Source organism: Leptonychotes weddellii, chromosome 3, assembly GCF_054177405.1.
Source record: "Leptonychotes weddellii isolate Sample4059 chromosome 3, ASM5417740v2, whole genome shotgun sequence".
In the NCBI taxonomy this organism is placed as follows: Eukaryota; Metazoa; Chordata; class Mammalia; order Carnivora; family Phocidae; genus Leptonychotes; species Leptonychotes weddellii.
The window spans coordinates 172,624,520-172,641,744 of NC_138371.1; the positions used below are offsets into that span (position 1 = coordinate 172,624,520).

Sequence of the window (17,225 nt, forward strand, 5' to 3'; positions counted from 1 at the left end):
TTTTGATCGGAGGCCGTGTTATGCAATTTTTTAACTTGACACTTAAAACAGCTAATTCACCAAAGAATGAGTTGGATAGCAAGGCTGGACTTGCTGGGAGAATTTGGGGGCCCCTTGCCTCAGACTTTCTTGGTTCACCAGGTAGAGGTACAATTTGGGCTCACTGAAGAGTCACAGAGAAACTGTCATATTCAACAACCTGTCTAATTAATTTTGTGGATTTCTTGTTTTATTTAATGTTTTGGTTTTAATTGAAGTATTATTTACATACGGAAAAGGGCACAGATCGTAAGGGTACGGTTTGGTGAGCATTCACAAAATGAACAGCAGTAGATGAAGGGGTGGACATCACCATCAGCCCACATGCCCACTTGGTGCTTCTCCAGGCCTCCCAAGGGTAAATGCTACTCTTAAGTAGTTGTACATTTTGGGTATTTGGCTCCAGTTTTGTTTTTCTTAATTGTGTTTCAAATGGAGGTCTTATTAGGGTTCTGTGTTTCATAAGATAATTTCTGATTGTAATATAACAAACAGAAATGTGGGGAAATCCAGGATCAAAGAATTGCCAAATGGCTCATATTAGCCAAAAGTTCACTTTCAGCCCCTAAGTGTATTTGGAGATATTCCCAATTAAAACTAGTAACTAAAGTGATCTGGCTTTGAAATATTCTTGTTAAAATTTCTTCACAAATGGAATCATCATGATCCCTGCTGTCAGCTCTCAACTAACTATTCCATCCACTTAAAGAATGGAGAGATAACCATACTAAGAGCCCATCAGGAGAATGGGTTCTTTCAGATGGATTCCCACTGAGCTAAAACAAGGTTTTGTTAATAAAATCAAGTAACCTTTATATTTTCCTCTTGTTATTCAGTAGGGAATTTAAAAGTTATTAGAATTGCATGTGTTTTAGATTATAGAAATACAAAAATTACTTTTATTGATAGTGTGTATCATACTCATCTCAATTATAAGACTAAAAAGGTGTTGAAAACATGAACAAAATACAAAAACAAGAGTGGAGGAAAATTATCCATATTTCATCTTCTAAATATTTGTTGTAAGATTTTGGCCAATCTACTTTAAGTTATTTTTCTCCATTTTTAAATAAACGTTCTTGGTTTGGGATTATTTTAGAATTGCGGAAAAGTTGCAGAGGTAACGCAGAGAGTTGCCATATACTCCCCATCCAGTATCTCCTGTTGTCTTATATTACCATACTTTGTCACAACTAAGAAACCAACACTGGTACTTAACAAATAACTGAACTCTATTTTTGAGTGTTGTTTCTTGAAATCCATAGTCCATCTCCTTTGCAAGGAAAGATGGCAGGTCCGATGGGTCTGTAACATCCAGTCTTTGTTCATGGACATTTCTGGCTTTGCTGTAGCTTACAAGACTGTAAAATGAGTGTTGAATGCATATGCAATATAAAGCTCAGTCATCCAGTTTGTACCAAAATTAGGTTAACTGGAACCTCCTCCCCAGTAAGGGTGTGTTCCTTCCTAGAACAGAAACAGCCGGTTGTTGTCATGGTGATCTTTGACCAGAATCTTCCCTGAGTGCTATGCCCCCCGCAGCTGCTTCAATAATGACTTCTTTTTCAGTGTTGCAAGAGCTGGCTTCTGTTCAGTTTCCAAAAAAGCAATAAAATAAAATAGGGACCTCACAACCAAATCTCTGAACCCTGTTCTTGTCAAGTTTAAAGTTTTGAGAAGCAGAAGAGCCAGGAAATGAGTCAATCAAAGCAGCCAAAAGTGATGTCGTGTATCTTCCATGTAAGCCACAGTCCCCTTAGGTCTCAAGCACTGTTCTAGGTGTTGGGTGTTGATCAGAAAACACAACAGATAAAAGTTTCCTGCCCACTGGAGGTTACATTACAGCAAGGTGGAAAGACACAGAGAGTAGTCAATAAACACAATGAGTAAATTACAGTATACTAGAAAATGGCAGACATCATGAAAAAGTGCAGTATCTCGGGCAGGGGTTCACAGAATGGGCAGCGTGAAGGGCGGGAAAGAGGAAGAGCGTGCGTCAGGGAGGCCGGGGTAAGTCTTTGTTTCTCCTCGAAGGCTCAATAATTCTTTACACTTCCAACTTAAAAAAAAATTTGCAGAAATGGGTTGATATTTTAAAAGTAAATTCATAATGTTGAAAAATGTGTTCTCATTAATAGTCCTATAGGAATGGATAATACTAGTTGTACTGTTTATTATTTTTCTAAGTCAAGTCCTATTTAAAAGAACCGTATTGGGCAGCTGCACTTTCGTTGTGGTTTGGATTTTCTTTTAGGAGGTATTCTTGGGACTCCTGGGTGGCTGTCAGTTAACTTTTGGTTTCCACCCGGGTCATGATTTCAGAGTCCTGAGACTGAGCCCCACATCGGGCTCCGCGCTCAGTGCCAAGTCTGCTTGAGACTCTCTCTCTCCCTCTCCTCTGCCTCTCCCCTGCTCGCGTGCACATGCTCTTTTTCTCTCTCAAATAAAATCTTTTTAAAAATTAAAAAATTAAACAAATAAAAGGTATTCTCATTAAGAGTTAGAGAAGAAACAGATTTTGCTCAAAAATAGAGGAAACATCCAGTGTGCCAAGGTCTGAGGTGGCACTCCAGAATATACAGAAAAGGGGAGAGAGAAACTAAGCTATTGGATATGTGGTACACACAAGCTCTGGGTTGGGCTCTGTGGGTCCATGATACCATTTACCTTCTCAGCAAGGTAAATGGTATCATAGACCCACAGAGCCCAACCTAAGGTATTAGGTTGGTGTTATTGTCTCCATTTTAGATGAGAGAATTAAAGCCAAGACATAACCAGTCCCTTACCTCAACAAGCTAAATACTGAGTTGGAGAAATTAAAGAAAATTAATGTAAATTTTAAAATAATAATCAACAAGCTCTTTAGTCTTTACAAAGCACACGTAAATTATGACTTCAGTTAGTCCTCACAATACTATGAAGCAGATATTGTTATTCTTATTATATAGATAAGAAAAAGATATTTTAATATTAATGGTAATCTCATGATTAAACAGCTAAATTGGTTTGAGAACTCATGTTTGGATTCATTATATACTGACTACAAATTCTGAGTTTTTTTTTCCATTGTGCGAGCTGTACGGGCTTAACGTTTGAATAATACATCAGATTTGACAAAAACTGTTGGGTCCCCAAGAGGCCTAGACTGTTACTAACATCAATACCAACAGGCCATCTAGCAATGGTATCCTGGGATGTGAGTTCAGATCACAGACTGAAAGATGATTGACACCATGATGGTTAAGAGCTGAGCTGGGTTTCGAGGAGTGAGTCGATTTGGGGAAAAGGAGACAGTATCCCACGGCGTGGGAACAGGGATGCAGCGGGAAGTAGAAAACACGCAAGAAGAGGCCTTATTGTAGTGGGTGGATGGGGCAGAATACAGGCCAACACCTTGACATTGTTCCTTTGCTTGGATTTTTGCAAAGGAAAACTGACGGAAGTGTTTTTACAAGTTCACGCTTCCTCCTCCTCATCCTAGGGCTGGGCCGTTTGGGATAGACGGGAGACCACTGTAAATAGCTACCTAGTGCAGCTTCTGACACCGGCTGAGAAGTCACACTTCACGGCTCAATCTGTTTCTCTTCCATCTGCTGCACTAGAACTTCTTCTGGGAAATAGAGAGTAAGAAATTGTAGAGAAATACTACATAATCATTGGCTTCCAAAAAAAAATATTATAGTGTGCTTCGGTTCTACAAATGAAAACTCGAAATCCTTCTTGTTGAGGGTTATTTGTTATGGAAAATGTTTTTCATATAACCCTGGGCCCAAGGATTTATTGTTAGAAGGTCCAAATATCAGTGGTTTTTTTTTTTTATAGAACCTATTTTCCCTAAAGCATTAATTTAGTTTGATTTAACATGTATTATAAAGTTGGATATAAGGATGAGGTTTCTAAGAACCATTTGGAAAAGGTGGATATTGTTATGATGTCTGTTTTTGTTCTAAACTGTTGCACAGATTTTCTTTCTTCGTTTTTTAGTCTGATGTAAACCAGACACTGTGCAAATTTATAAATGATGGTCCTTAATATCAAGTGACTGAGCCTAGAGAGAGAGACAGTAATAGAAACAATTAGGATGTATAGTGAAATGTTATTTCAGTAGATGTGTGCACAAAGTGTAGTGGGATCCAATATTTAGCTGGAAGGATGAGGGAAACTTGATATTTGGTCTGAGCCCTGAGGGATGGATGGGTTTCACTAGATGCCAAGGCAGGAATATGTAGCCAAGGGAATGGCAGACACGCAGTCGCGGTTGGAGCTCCCGTTCTGCAAGGGGTGGAGGGGCTGAGGTCCTGGGGTCATGAAGGTAGACTTGGGTTTTGTGTACAGCGGAAACCCACTGAAGGAGTTAGAAACATTAGAAGGACAAGATAAAATTCAGGTTTAGGAAGGTCAATCTGGAGGAAACACAAGCAGTGGAGTAGAAATGGCAGAAAAGAGAAGAGGCACAGCTTGGTGGGCAAGTGCAATTGTCCAGAGCAGTGAGGGTGGAGATCTAAACGTGGCTGCCCTGCGCATCTTGTCCTTGTTTATTATTCTCCCCCTGTCTCTGTCTGTCTGTCTGTCTCTCCCTCCGTTAGCCATACTTGCCGTGTCCCTCCAACCTCAGCCTTTGTGTATACTCTTGACACTTTCGTCTGGAATGTTCCTACCCCCTTCTTTCTTCTGACTTTAGTTTAAGCATCCCATTCTGAGAAACCTTCCTGATCTCTCTTGCAACTTCAATTCTGTATTTGTGATGCTGATTCATACCTGTTCTCCATGGGGGTAGGGATGCTCCAAGGGGGTAAGGATTGTGTCTCCTCTGTTTCTTTTCTTTTTTTCTTTTCTATCCGGAGCCAAACACATGACCTAAATTTAGTGTTCAGTAAAATTATTGAATGAGATAAATGACAGACAGAATCCAAATTGAGCAAAAGTTGAAAGTTCAAACCATTAGAACTGGGTTATTTGCCGGGTTTCAAGATTACAGAGGAAGGAACTGGGCATGTTTACAAAGTTTCTTGGTTGGGCAGCTCAGAGGGTAGTTATAGCCAGTAAGAGAAAACAGAAGAATGAGAGGTGAGTGTGTGTGCGGAAGATAAATAGATTTGGGTCATGTTGAGTTTGAATTATCACTGTGACATTCAGAGAGAAGTGTCCAAGGGGAGGTTGAAGGTGTAAGAGCCAATTGTGCAATTCTCTGGTAGCTTTCTTCAAGCATTCAGATATATTTCTATCTTGGTTTTCACCTTCCTTGACTTCAAGTATGTTTGCATGTTGTGTCATGAAGCTAATTTTCTTCACTGGTAAGTTACTGATATCCAGTGCTTTATGAGTGTATGCCATTAATAATGAGAAATATTCTAAGGTAATGCAAAGAAGTCATGGCAAAAGAAAAAAAATAACATGTCCCATGGAGATGGTAATGCAACTACAAAATTAATAATTTTAAATTAAAATAGTTCATCAATTATAAAATGAAATAACTTATGAGGATGGAATTTTGTTTTCCTGGGTTTTGTTTTGTTTGTATTTTTACTCTTGGTGTTTATGAGGCAAGACAAAGGGCTACCATTTTACATATCCTACAGTGCTTTAGACATAAAAAATACATTATGAGTGGTGCGTGACAATATCCAGTTAGTGCTTAGGACTCTGCACAAACTCTCTCTCTCTCTCTCTCTCTCACACACACACACACACACCTTCCAATCAGATATCTTTCTTTACTCCTATTGACTATTGTGATTTCTATATTATTTTATCAACCTCTTTCCAAAACCCCCAAAACGAGCCCCCCTTTGGTACTGCCTCAAGGCCATAGTAATGCTACCATCTTTCTGAATTATCCAGAATTGAAAATTTGTTTTCATTATTAGTTTTTAATTCTTCAGACACATTCATTAGTCACAAACCTTTAATTTTTTTCCCACAATTTACCTTGGATGCTCTATTTATATAATTGCTTCTGGGATCAAATAATCCCTATATTATGTTTACTACCAGTCAGCAGCTGAACCTTTGCTTTCATTCTCTCTGCGTGGCAACTGATTCTACACAAGAACACATGTGTGAGCTTTCTAAAGCACAACATGTATCAGGCGGGCCCCTCTCAAGATTAAAAATTCCTAATTTTTAAAAAATTTTCTGGTACATCAAATACATACTTCTCAATTTAGCTCTCTAGAAATACTTTTAAAACTCCATTAACTTGTATTGGAAAACTCTTTATCACTGGTCAAATAAAACTCTATAATCCAGTTTTTTGCCCCTAAATTCTTTTATTCCCATTCCAGTAGAAATGTTTATCCCAAAATCATGCTTTCTTCAATTTCTTCATAAATCTATGTCCCTCATTAGGTCAATATTTAGATCTTTATGGGATTTCTCCTAGTTAGACTTTTCTAGCCACTGATTATTTATTCAAAACTAGTTCAAGAAAAATCAAACTGTGTTTCTCATGACTTCCATATACTGAATTGTAAGGTATACAGAAATAGGAGATTGGCATCGCCTTCAAAAACTCTGATGCAGTAAAGTAAGAAGACAGAAGGACAAAGAAAGAGACCCAGGAAAATGCAGGAAGGACATCTCATCCAGACTAAAGAGGTTGGGAGTAGCTTGAATGAGATGAGTAAGAAGGACTACCAAGAACGAGTAGGTGTGCATCATATGGATGGGGCAGATGTGTTGAGAAAAGCTCTGTGTTTCTACTGGAGTTACGTGTAATCTGCAATAATTGCATTATTTATGGTAGTTTATATTAGGTTGAGCTTTGTTGAAATAATGTACAATAAACCCAACTCCAGTTTGAAAACGTTTAGTTCCAATTCAGAAAATAATACAGCAGATACTAGCAATCCCATAAACATTCAAATCCCTTTTCCTAATTAAATGGTGTTTGAATGTAATATAAGTGTTGTACTTCAACAGATGGCTTTCAAACTCAAAATGTTTTCCGTATGGAAAATATTTAAATGCTTTTCTGTGAGGTTGGCTGGATTTTATTATATCAAATATTGAGCAATAGCAAATTATTTTTGTTCTAAAAACTCTTATTTTAGGAATTCTCTTTTGTAAACTATTTTTGCCATCAATATAATATTTTTGTTTTAGAAATATTTTACAGGGGCACCTGGGTGTCTCAGTCAGTTAAGTGTCTGCCTTTGGCTCAGGTCATGATCCCGGGGTCCTGGGATGGAGCCCCGCATCGGGGTCCCTGCTCAGCGGGGAGCCTGTCTCTCCCTCTGCCGCTTCCCCTGCTTGTGTTCCCTCTCTCTCTTTCTCTCTCTAATAAAAAAACATAGAAATATTTTATACAAAGTTTAATGTTATGAATAAATATTAAGCTGTAAATTTGTACTTACCAGGATTAATTATCCTTCTTTCACACATTATTATAATATAAAAAATATATATATATAGAAATATGTGTGTCCCCATCAGACACAGAAAGGTTTTAACGCATGTTATCATGTTGTTTAGTTAAAAAGATAAATTATCTCAGACTCTCCAAATTCCCTTCAGTTGTAGTAGAGGGAAGGTTGTACGCAAGACTTTTGAAAACCAAATACAACTGATGAGCATTATAATTGTTACCAGCATTGTGTTTCTTACATTAGACTGTGCATTCTCAAAATTCTTGTGGCTGGCTGTCTATGCTACTTGGAGATATGAAAAAGCAGTATTGCTATTTTGACTCACTTTTTGTGAGCAATAATCTATACTTTAAGATCAGATCTGTGTTGAACCGGAAAGTCTTAAAGGATTGTACTAGAGATAAGATGATAACGGACATCGGATTTCCTAAAACGGAAGAAAGTGAAAGAGGTAAACGGCACTGCTGAGGTTGATGGGACCTAAGCAGCATCTCATGAGGCCAGAGTGGGCAGTCCTCAAGCTTATTTCCAGCAACACTCCTTCAAAAGCCCAGTGACTTTCTCTGGAATAAGAAAAGTTAATGAATGGCACTGGCTTCAGCAAGTATAATTCAAACACTATTATCGAACGTTTATTTGAATAATCCACTTTCCTTTCTGAAGAGTATTTCTTGAAATACACTTTTCTCCCCGCAGTGTATTTTCTTCTAGAAGTTCGATTTCTGCTACTACATGATGGAATAGATTTATTGTTTTTTTTAACATGTAGGTTGTAGCCAACTCCAGTGGGGCTGCAGAGATTAAAATTCGGATGTTTTCTTAGCAGTTTAGTAGTATCAAGGCTCACTCTAGGGAAATCTCTTTCTCTAAATAGAATGTGTAAGTCTCCTATGGGGTGTTGGGTAAATGGTCAAGGAAAGGGTTCATTGAAATCGTGAGTAACAAACATCTTACAGTTTTTCTTGTTTCTCTTTATCAGGTTCATCTGGCCTTCACAGCCTTCTAGTGCCCTTCCTTTATGTGCGCAGTTTATTGGGTTCAATACTGTGAAGAACAATAATGCTAGCACCTCCCACTATAATAGCCAAGATTGATCTCGCAAGTATTGTGGGCCAGGAATAGTTCTAAATATGCCACATGCATTATCTCATTTAATCTCTGTATGCACGTGCACATACAGCCCAGGAAAGAGGGAACATTTGGAAATTTAACCTTTTTGTCAACATCCTCTTCTGTGTGGAGGGAAGATTCAAGGTTCCCATGCTCTGCTTGAGCCTCGCATCCCTCACAGAGCTTATCACGATGCCCTGTGAGCAGTAATTCCTTAAGAAGTGTTTGTGAGAAGGATAGGAGCACGTTTGAGGTAGGGCTGGTAGTGCTACTCGAGAGACTGCCCCTGCTCTTTAGACTCTCTCTCTGCTGTGGGTGTTTTGTTTCTCCTTTCTTTCACGCCGTCCTTATTCACGACCCTTCTGCCTCTTAATGATGCTTTTACATATTTTTGGTGGCAGAAGGTCTGCCATAGTAACAGTGCTAATGAGTCACATTTTCCCTGTGGCACAGACATGGCCATCGTGGTTTTGCAGATCAACCAAAGAATCACAGAGTCGTCCAGAATGTTCTGCTCCTATTGAAATGATCAGATAAACGTAAAAATATGTTAGAAAAGTTTCAGAGTTATAAAGGAGTTGCAGCTTTTTAAAAAAGATCTTGTATGAGAGAGAGAGATTGAGCGCACGCACAAACGGGGGGTATGGGGCAGAGGCAGAGGGAGGAGCAGACTCCCCACTGAGCAGGGAGCCCCACGCGGGGCTCGATCCCAGGACCCTGGGACCATGACCTGAGCCAGAGACCTACGCTTCACCGACTGAGTCACCCAGGCGCCCCAAGAATGGCAGCTTTTAACATTATATTCCCACTTTGAAATACCAAGGGGGAACTTCTTAACAGATTTTCTGATGTGCTTACTCCCTGCAGCAGTATTCTTCGAAGGCCTGTGTGTCTGCACAGCTTGGGAATAGCTTGTAAGTCTTACATCTGTTATTAGGTGCTGTGCTATTAGGTATTAGAACTCAGAACGTTTTCAATTAATAAGGGAAGCAGAAATTCACTGTGTCAAACTCTTAAAATGTGAACATAGAGAGGCATGTTTTTAAAGTACTTCTTCAACTCTGAATAAAATACTTGCTAGATAATAAGAGATCTCGACTCATATTTTCTTAATTTAAAATAGGCACACTTAAATTGCTTTGTCGTATTTCCCATAGATATTTACTGGTCCTTTCCCCATAGACAGTGTTCTCGTTTTGCTTTCACCTGGAGGCATTTGTCCTTATTTAACAGAATAGTTCTCTGTTTCCTTGAATGCTATCTGGAATATCGTACACGTGATATGTGATGCAAATTGATGCTTCCCAGAAGCTTTACTGATTATGCGGTTTCAGGGAAATCTCCCATTTTATTTTTAAAGATGCTCTCTCTCTTCTCTTCTTGGTCCAAAACATTGTACCCAAAGCCTGACTTTGGCTCTGGAGTGAAACAGGCCTGGCTTCAGTTCTGGCCCCATCACTTTCCACCACAGGCCCCGAAATAAGCCGTTTATACTTGCCAGGACTTAGTTTCCCGTATGTAGTTTTGAGGATTTTTGTGAGGTTGCCTGTATTTATATCTGCTCAGTAAATGTTAGCAACTGCTTTTATTTTCAGTAGTGGTAATTTTATTAGCAGTAACCGTGAGTTACTATTTAATGTTGGCTTTTTTTGTTTGTTTCTGTTTTTGTTTTTTTGATAGAGAGTGGGGGTGAGGCGGGGAGGGGCAGAGGGAGAGGGAGAGGAAGAATCTCAAGCTGGGCATGGAGCCTGACGCTCGGCTCAATCTCACGACCCTGAGACCATGACCTGAGCCCAAATCAAGAGTCAGGCGCTTAACCGACTGAGCCACCCAGGCGCCCCTTAATGTTAGGCTTTTTTTAAAAACAAAAAATCACTCTATAGTGTTCTGGTAGTTTGGCTTATACGTGTGACAGACTTGAAAGACACATGATAATCACTAAACTCGCTTTCTGTCCAGGCATGACACCTTAAGGCAAGTTAGGTTGAACTCTCAGGATGATATACTTAACCATGTTTCAACAGCACATAGAGTTTCTCTAAACCGAATTTCAAGGCCATACTATATTTTAAGTAAAATTTATGATAAAAATCTGTGTGCGGTTGTCATAAAGCAGTTTTAGAACAATGATCAGGCTCCGGAGGAAGCATTATTGGTTCCGTGGTTCTGGAAGAACAGCTCTGTAGCTTTGTGCGGTGCGTTCAGGCATCTTACTTCCCTTTCGGTTCCTGTTCAAGTAACTAAAAGGATGTATTTTTGCTTTTCAGTCACTCAAGACTGCTTGCAACTGATTGCAGACAGTGAAACGCCTACCATACGGAAAGGTAATAAGATCATCTCCCGCAACGTTTCGACTTACAGTTCAATCACGTGTAAGACTGTATTCAGACTTCATCTCACATCAGCTGTCTGCCTCCAAACTTCTCAGAATCAGATGTAAAATAAGAAACTTCAATTTATTCAAAATGATCGGGGAATAAATATTTAGGCTAAGGTAATAATCTAACAAACAGAATTACCTTAGAGACACGAATACTTAGAGATTTAAAATAATTAGCATTTGATAAAACCAATACTAAGCCAAATTCAGGGTTTTTTTTATTTTTTAGAAATCATTTTGGCTTCTCAGTGACTCAGGATCATCTTCACAAATATTAATTGCCCTATTTTATTAGGTTTTAGAAATCATAATAGGATGAAGGTGAAACTGAATGTACCATAAACATTTTATATTAATTATTAGTAAATATGTGCAAATGAATATAACACTTTTATGATAATCCAATGTGAAATGATTACTTTATATTTTGCATGTATTGGTTAAAGACATACAATGTTCTACTTACTGTGTGGGCCGTGGGACTTAGCAAAGAATAAAATGTGCATTGTTCCTCACTTTCATGGAATTTACCTTTTGTTGAGGGGAAACAGGGGAAAAAAGCTAATGAACAAGTGAAATGTAGAATGATAAAATTAAGTGCTATGGGGAAAACTCCAGCAGGGGGGCAGGCTAGGGAATGTCTGGGCTGTAAACCAGAACAGGGAGTTCACAAGTGTCAGAGGGTTAAGCTAGGGGCCGGGAATGGGGAAACAAGAAGGAGCCCAGAAAATGAATTTGGATGAGCCTTTGTAATGAGTGCCAAGAGTGCTGTCTTGCATCTGTATTTCTCTAAGTGGCTTTAATTATCCCAAATGTAACATAAGTACTAAATTATTTGAAATTCTGTTATTATTTATCACTCTACATTTTCCAAAGTCTTATGTTTGCAACTTGAATAGGCAGCAGACTGTTTAGTAAGAATTAAAATGAAGTCAGAAGAAGACCTTGAGGACCAAAGATAAAATTTTTAAAGTATAACTTAGGAAAAGTTTGTTTTACACATTTGGCCAAAACAAAAATGCTGTCCGTCACACAGAAAGATGAAGCTGCTACTTGATCGTGAATGTGAGTTGCACAGAGGATTGTGTGTGATCTTCCTGGTTGGTGGCTGCTCTCCACTGACCTTGGGTGCTTATCTGCGTGCTTTGCTCCTTGGATGCATAGGTTAGCCTGGTGATACCAGCAGGCCTTGAGCAGCACGGAACTGTTAGTGGGCCTGGGCACATTTTAGCACCACTCCTTGCCTGCATCCCGCAAGGTCGGGTAGGTTGTGTTTCCATTTTCACCTGTCTCACGATATTTTTAATTCTACTTTTTAATTTCATGTGACCTGTTAGTTGAGGAGTGTGTTGCTTAATTTCCATGTAGTTTTGAACTTTCCTATTTTTCTCCTGTTACTGATTTCTAGTTTCATGTCATTGTGGTTGGAAAAGGTACTTGATGTGATTTCAGTCTTCTTAAATCTCTTCAGATTTATTTTGTGCCCTAACACTTTTTTTATTATGTTCGATTAGCCAACTTATAATACATCATTAGTTTTTGATGTAGTGTTCAATGATTCATTAGTTGCGCACTAACATTTTATTTATCCTGGAGAATTTTCTTTGTGCACTTAGGAAGAATGCATATTCTGCTACTGTAGGATAGAATATTCCATGTGTATCTGCTAAGTCCATCTGGTCTGTAGTGTTGTTCAAGCACACTATTTCCTTATTGATTTTCTTTTGGATGACTTATCCATTATTGAAAGTAGGTATTGAATTCCCCTACTCTTATTGTATTGCTATCTATTTCTCCCCTCAAATCTGTTAATATTTTCTGTATACATTTAGGGGCTCCAATGTTGAGTGCATATATATATATATATATATATATATATAGATGAACATATACGTTTGTTATATCCTCTTGATGAATTGATCCACTTGTCATCATATAATGACTTCTTTGTCCCTTGTGACATTTTTTTACTTGAAGTCTATTTTGTTTAATATAAGAATAGCCACTTCTTATCTCTTTTGTTTACCATTTGGATGAAATATTATTTTCCAGCCTTTCACTATGTGTGTCCTTAATGCTGAAGTGAGTTTTTTGTAGGCAGAATATGGTTGCATTTTGTTTTTCTTTCAATTCATTCAGCCACTCTATGCCTTTTGATTGGGGAATTTAATCCATTTACATTTAAAGTAATTATTGATAGGACTTATTATTTTCCTTTTGTTAATTGTTTTCTGGCTGCTTTATAGTTCCTTTGTTCCTTTCTTCCTCTCTTGATGTCTTCCTTTGTGGCTTGATTATCTTGTGTACTGATATGTTTTGATTCCTTTCTGTGTGTATTTTGGGTATCTACTACAGGTTTTTAAATTGGTGTTTACCATGACACTTACATAAAGCAACTTAGTTGTAGTAGTCTCTTTTAAGCTGATAACTTAACTTTGATTTACATCTTTTTATATTGTGTGTCTATTAACAAACTACTGTAGTTATAATTCTTTTAATACTTTTGTCTTTTACTTTTATACTAGAGTTCAGAGTGATCTATACTCATTATAGCCATTTCTTTCAGGTTTACTGGAGATTTGTCTTATCCCTTTGATTGTGTTGGGTTTTCTTGATCCTTCATGTTCTTTGCAGAGCTGCTTTGTTGCCTCTGAAGCTATCTCTCCTACTCCTCATGGACTGATTTTGACTGGGATACAATTTTACTGGTCAGCAGTGCTTGATGTTAGCCACTGTAAGGCCTCAAGGAGCAAGGCCCCCTTTGCTTCCTCCCTCCCCTCCTGGAGGAAAAGAATCTGTTCTCTGCTTTTCCTCAATCATGCAAAACAAAACAAAACAAAACAAACTGCTGGCTATAAAAGAACGTCTTCCCCTTTTCTTTGTTTCGAACTGTCACAGGGACCAAGCTCTTTTGGTTGTTCAGCACAAAGTATGGGGTGAGATGGAAAGCAGCTCCACAGAAGGCACTCTGATAGGCCATGTGGCCAGGTGCACACTCAGATCTCACCGTCCCTCCGTGGGGGAATCACAGAACGAGGCTGTCTTCTTGGTGCCGACCGAGGCCTGTCTGGGGGAGGGACTGGTGTGAATATGTTGAAATTGCTCCTCTTACCTATATAAATGTGACTGCTTCTCAGTTTGTGCTTTACTACTTAGCTTCTACTTCTTAGCTGGATTCTGAATTTCTTTTCAAGGTATTTGGCATTTTCAAGGTATTGTTAAATCAATGTTTCTGTGGAGGGATGATGTGTAAGGCTTACTACACTGCACCTTGCTGACATAATCCTTCATTCATCCCACTGTCTTTTGCCTACACGGTTTCAAGTGAGAAATAAACTGTTAATATTATTGAGCATCCCTTGTACTGGAAGAATTGCTTCTCTCCTGCTGCTTTCAAGATTTTCTCCTTGTCCTTTCTTTCAACCACTTAATTATAATTCACCTTGGTATGGATCTCTTTGAGTTTATCCTTTTTATTTTTTTAAAGATTTTATTTATTTATTTGTCAGAGAGAGAGAGTACAAGCAGGGGGAGCAGCAGAGGGAGAAGCAGGCTCCCCACTGAGCAAGGAGCCCAATGCGGGACTTGATTCCAGGACCCTGAGATCATGACCTGAGCCAAAGGCAGACGCTTAACGGGCTGAGCCACCCAGGCGTCCCTGAGTTTATCCTTTTTAGAATTCATTCAGCTTCTTGGATGTGTAGATGCATTCTTTCTTCAAAGTTAAGAAGAGTTTGGCCCTTATATCTTCAAATAACTCTTTTTGCTCCTTTCCCTCCTCCTTCTGGCGCTCCCATAATGCAAATGTTAGTCTGATTGAGGGTCCCCTATGTTCAGTTCACTTCCTTTCATTTCTTTTCTTTCTGTTCCTCAGACTGGATAATTTTAATTGTTCTATTTTCAAATTTGTGGATTCTGCCTTCTGCCTGCTTAATTTGCTCTGTAACCTCTCTACTGAATTTTTTAATTTAGCTATTTTACTTTTTAGCTCACAAGTTCTATTTGGTTCCTTTTTTAACAAAATATTTTTTATCTGTTTACTGATAGTGTCTGTTTATACATAATTCTCCTAGTTTTCCTAGGTTCTTTGTGGTTTCCCTTAGCTCCTTAAGCATATTTAAAAGATATAAGTCTTTGTCTAGTAAGTTCAACGTCCTGGTTTCCTCAGAAATGGTTTCTGCCAATTTCTTTTTTTTTCCTGTGAATGGGCCATAATTTTCTGTTTGTTTTGTATGCTTTTGTCAGTCTGCTGTCCCTTGTTCCAGAAGGCTACAGGTAGTGTACATCTTTAAAGTTTTTGGTTGACACCAGCCTGGGGACCTACTCCTATCTGAAAGAAATCTCCAGACAGGAGCGCCTGGGGGGCACAATCAGTTAAGCATCCAACTCTTAGTTTCACTCAGGTTGTGACCTCGGGGTCGTGGGATCAAGTCCTGCATCAGGCTCTGCGCTCAGCACAGAGTCTGCTTAAGACTCCCTCCCCCCCTCCTCAACTCTCGCTCTCTAAAATAAATAAATAAATAAATATTTTTTTTTTAATGAGGAAAAAAAAATCTCCAGACAGGTCAAAATGCATAGCCACAATGATTTGGGAACAAAGTAAGTATTATACCCACCAGCCCCAGCAAGATGCCACCTAGAACCCAGGCCATCATGTCCATAGCTGCTGCCATGCTGGAGAATGGGGGATGGTAAGTGAGGAAGCAAAAATACAATACTTCCTTACTGAAATTTAACAGGCTGTTTCTTTTTTTATTAAGTACTCTCTTGGTTGCTGTAAGTTTTTTTATTAGATTTCATATATTCAAAGATGTTGATTCGGTAAGTTTTGCCAGCTTAAGTGCTATTTTGGTGGAGGAACTTATTCTATAAGCTTTTTACTTTGCCATTTTCCGTGACATCACTCTGACATCTATAATTACCTCTTTTGGGAATATCTATTGACCACTCTAGGCTAGAATAAATTTAATATGATTCCTCTCAATTCTCTATATTCTTCTTGTCCCCCACCATACACTTTTTGGGTGCTAATATTTTATTTCTAAATGTCTGTGTATGTACTATTAAAATATTTATGTTTCTGTTCCTTATCTATCAATTTTAATACATAGCCTTGGAGCCCCAGGTATTACAAATGAGGCCATTATCAATATTTTTCCTCCTCTACTTCTCTGTATTTGTAAATTTTATAATTTCTACATTGTCATGACATAAAACTGTTTCCTTCTTTTCTTTCAAACCATTCTCTTTATGTGCTTTTGTCTTGCTTGGTTTTACAGATAAATATATTCAATACCCATTGCAAGTGCTTTTACTGTGCTTTCCTCATTCATGTCTTAATTTCCTGAATTTCACTCTTGACTAGTTTATTCAAAATGGGCTCATGAGAAAAATGGTCACCAAGTTTCTGCATTGATAAAACTCTATCTTTGTAGTTTCTATACTTTAAGGACAGATGGCTAGATGCAAAATCCCATTTCCCCTTTCTTTACTTGAGTTGTAGGAATTTCTCCACTCTTCTTTGGCATTAAATGCACTTTGAAGAGAACTAAGGTAAGAGAAATTTTTCTTCTTATGAGTGGCTTGACTTTCTTGCCTGATTACATAAGGAATTGTTTATTTACCTTAAAAAATCAGTATTTATTTTACTCTGTATCTCAGGGTTGACTGCTGTGGTAAGTAACATAACAGCTCCCAGAGACATCTGCAGCCTCATCCCTGAGACTTGTGAGTATTGTAGGTCACATGGGAAAGGGCACTTTGCAGATGTGATTAAGAAATGTGGGGCACGAACCATGAGAGACGATGGACTCTGAAAAACAAACAGGGTTCTAGAGGGGAGGGGGGGTGGGAGGATGGGTTAGCCTGGTGATGGGTATTGAGGAGGGCACATTCTGCATGGAGCACTGGGTGTTATGCACAAACAATGAATCATGGAACACTTCATCTAAAACTAATGATGTAATGTATGGTGATTAACATAAGAATAAAAAAAAAAAAAGAAAGAAATGTGGGGCAACTACCCTGGCTGATCTGGGTGAACCCAGGGTAATGACAAGCATCCTTACAGAGTGAGTTGGTTGGGTCAGAGTCAGAGAAGTGATGTGAGGATGAAAGTGAAGTTGGGAATGATGAGAGTGGTGCCTGGGAGATGGAGGAGGCCAGGAATCAAGGAAAGCAGGCAGACTGTAGGAGCCAGAAAAAGGCAAGGGATGGGCTTGGCAGCTTCCAGAAAGAACACAGACTTGCCAACACCTTGATTTTTGCCCAGTGAGACTTGTGATGTTTAGAACCGTGAGATAGTAAATGTGTGTTGTTTTAAGCCACTG

The 17,225-nt window shown here is 38.7% G+C and overlaps 1 protein-coding gene across 1 annotated transcript in view; it reads left to right on the forward strand.

The window, feature by feature from the left end:
* The window catches only part of TNFSF13B (TNF superfamily member 13b), a 31,931-nt gene that overhangs the window by 5,541 nt on the left and 9,165 nt on the right, over positions 1–17,225 (forward strand). Inside the window, exon 3 of the mRNA XM_081815202.1 lies at positions 10,784–10,840. Within this exon, the coding sequence (XP_081671328.1) occupies positions 10,784–10,840 (57 nt within the window). The remainder of the gene's footprint in view (positions 1–10,783; positions 10,841–17,225) is intronic.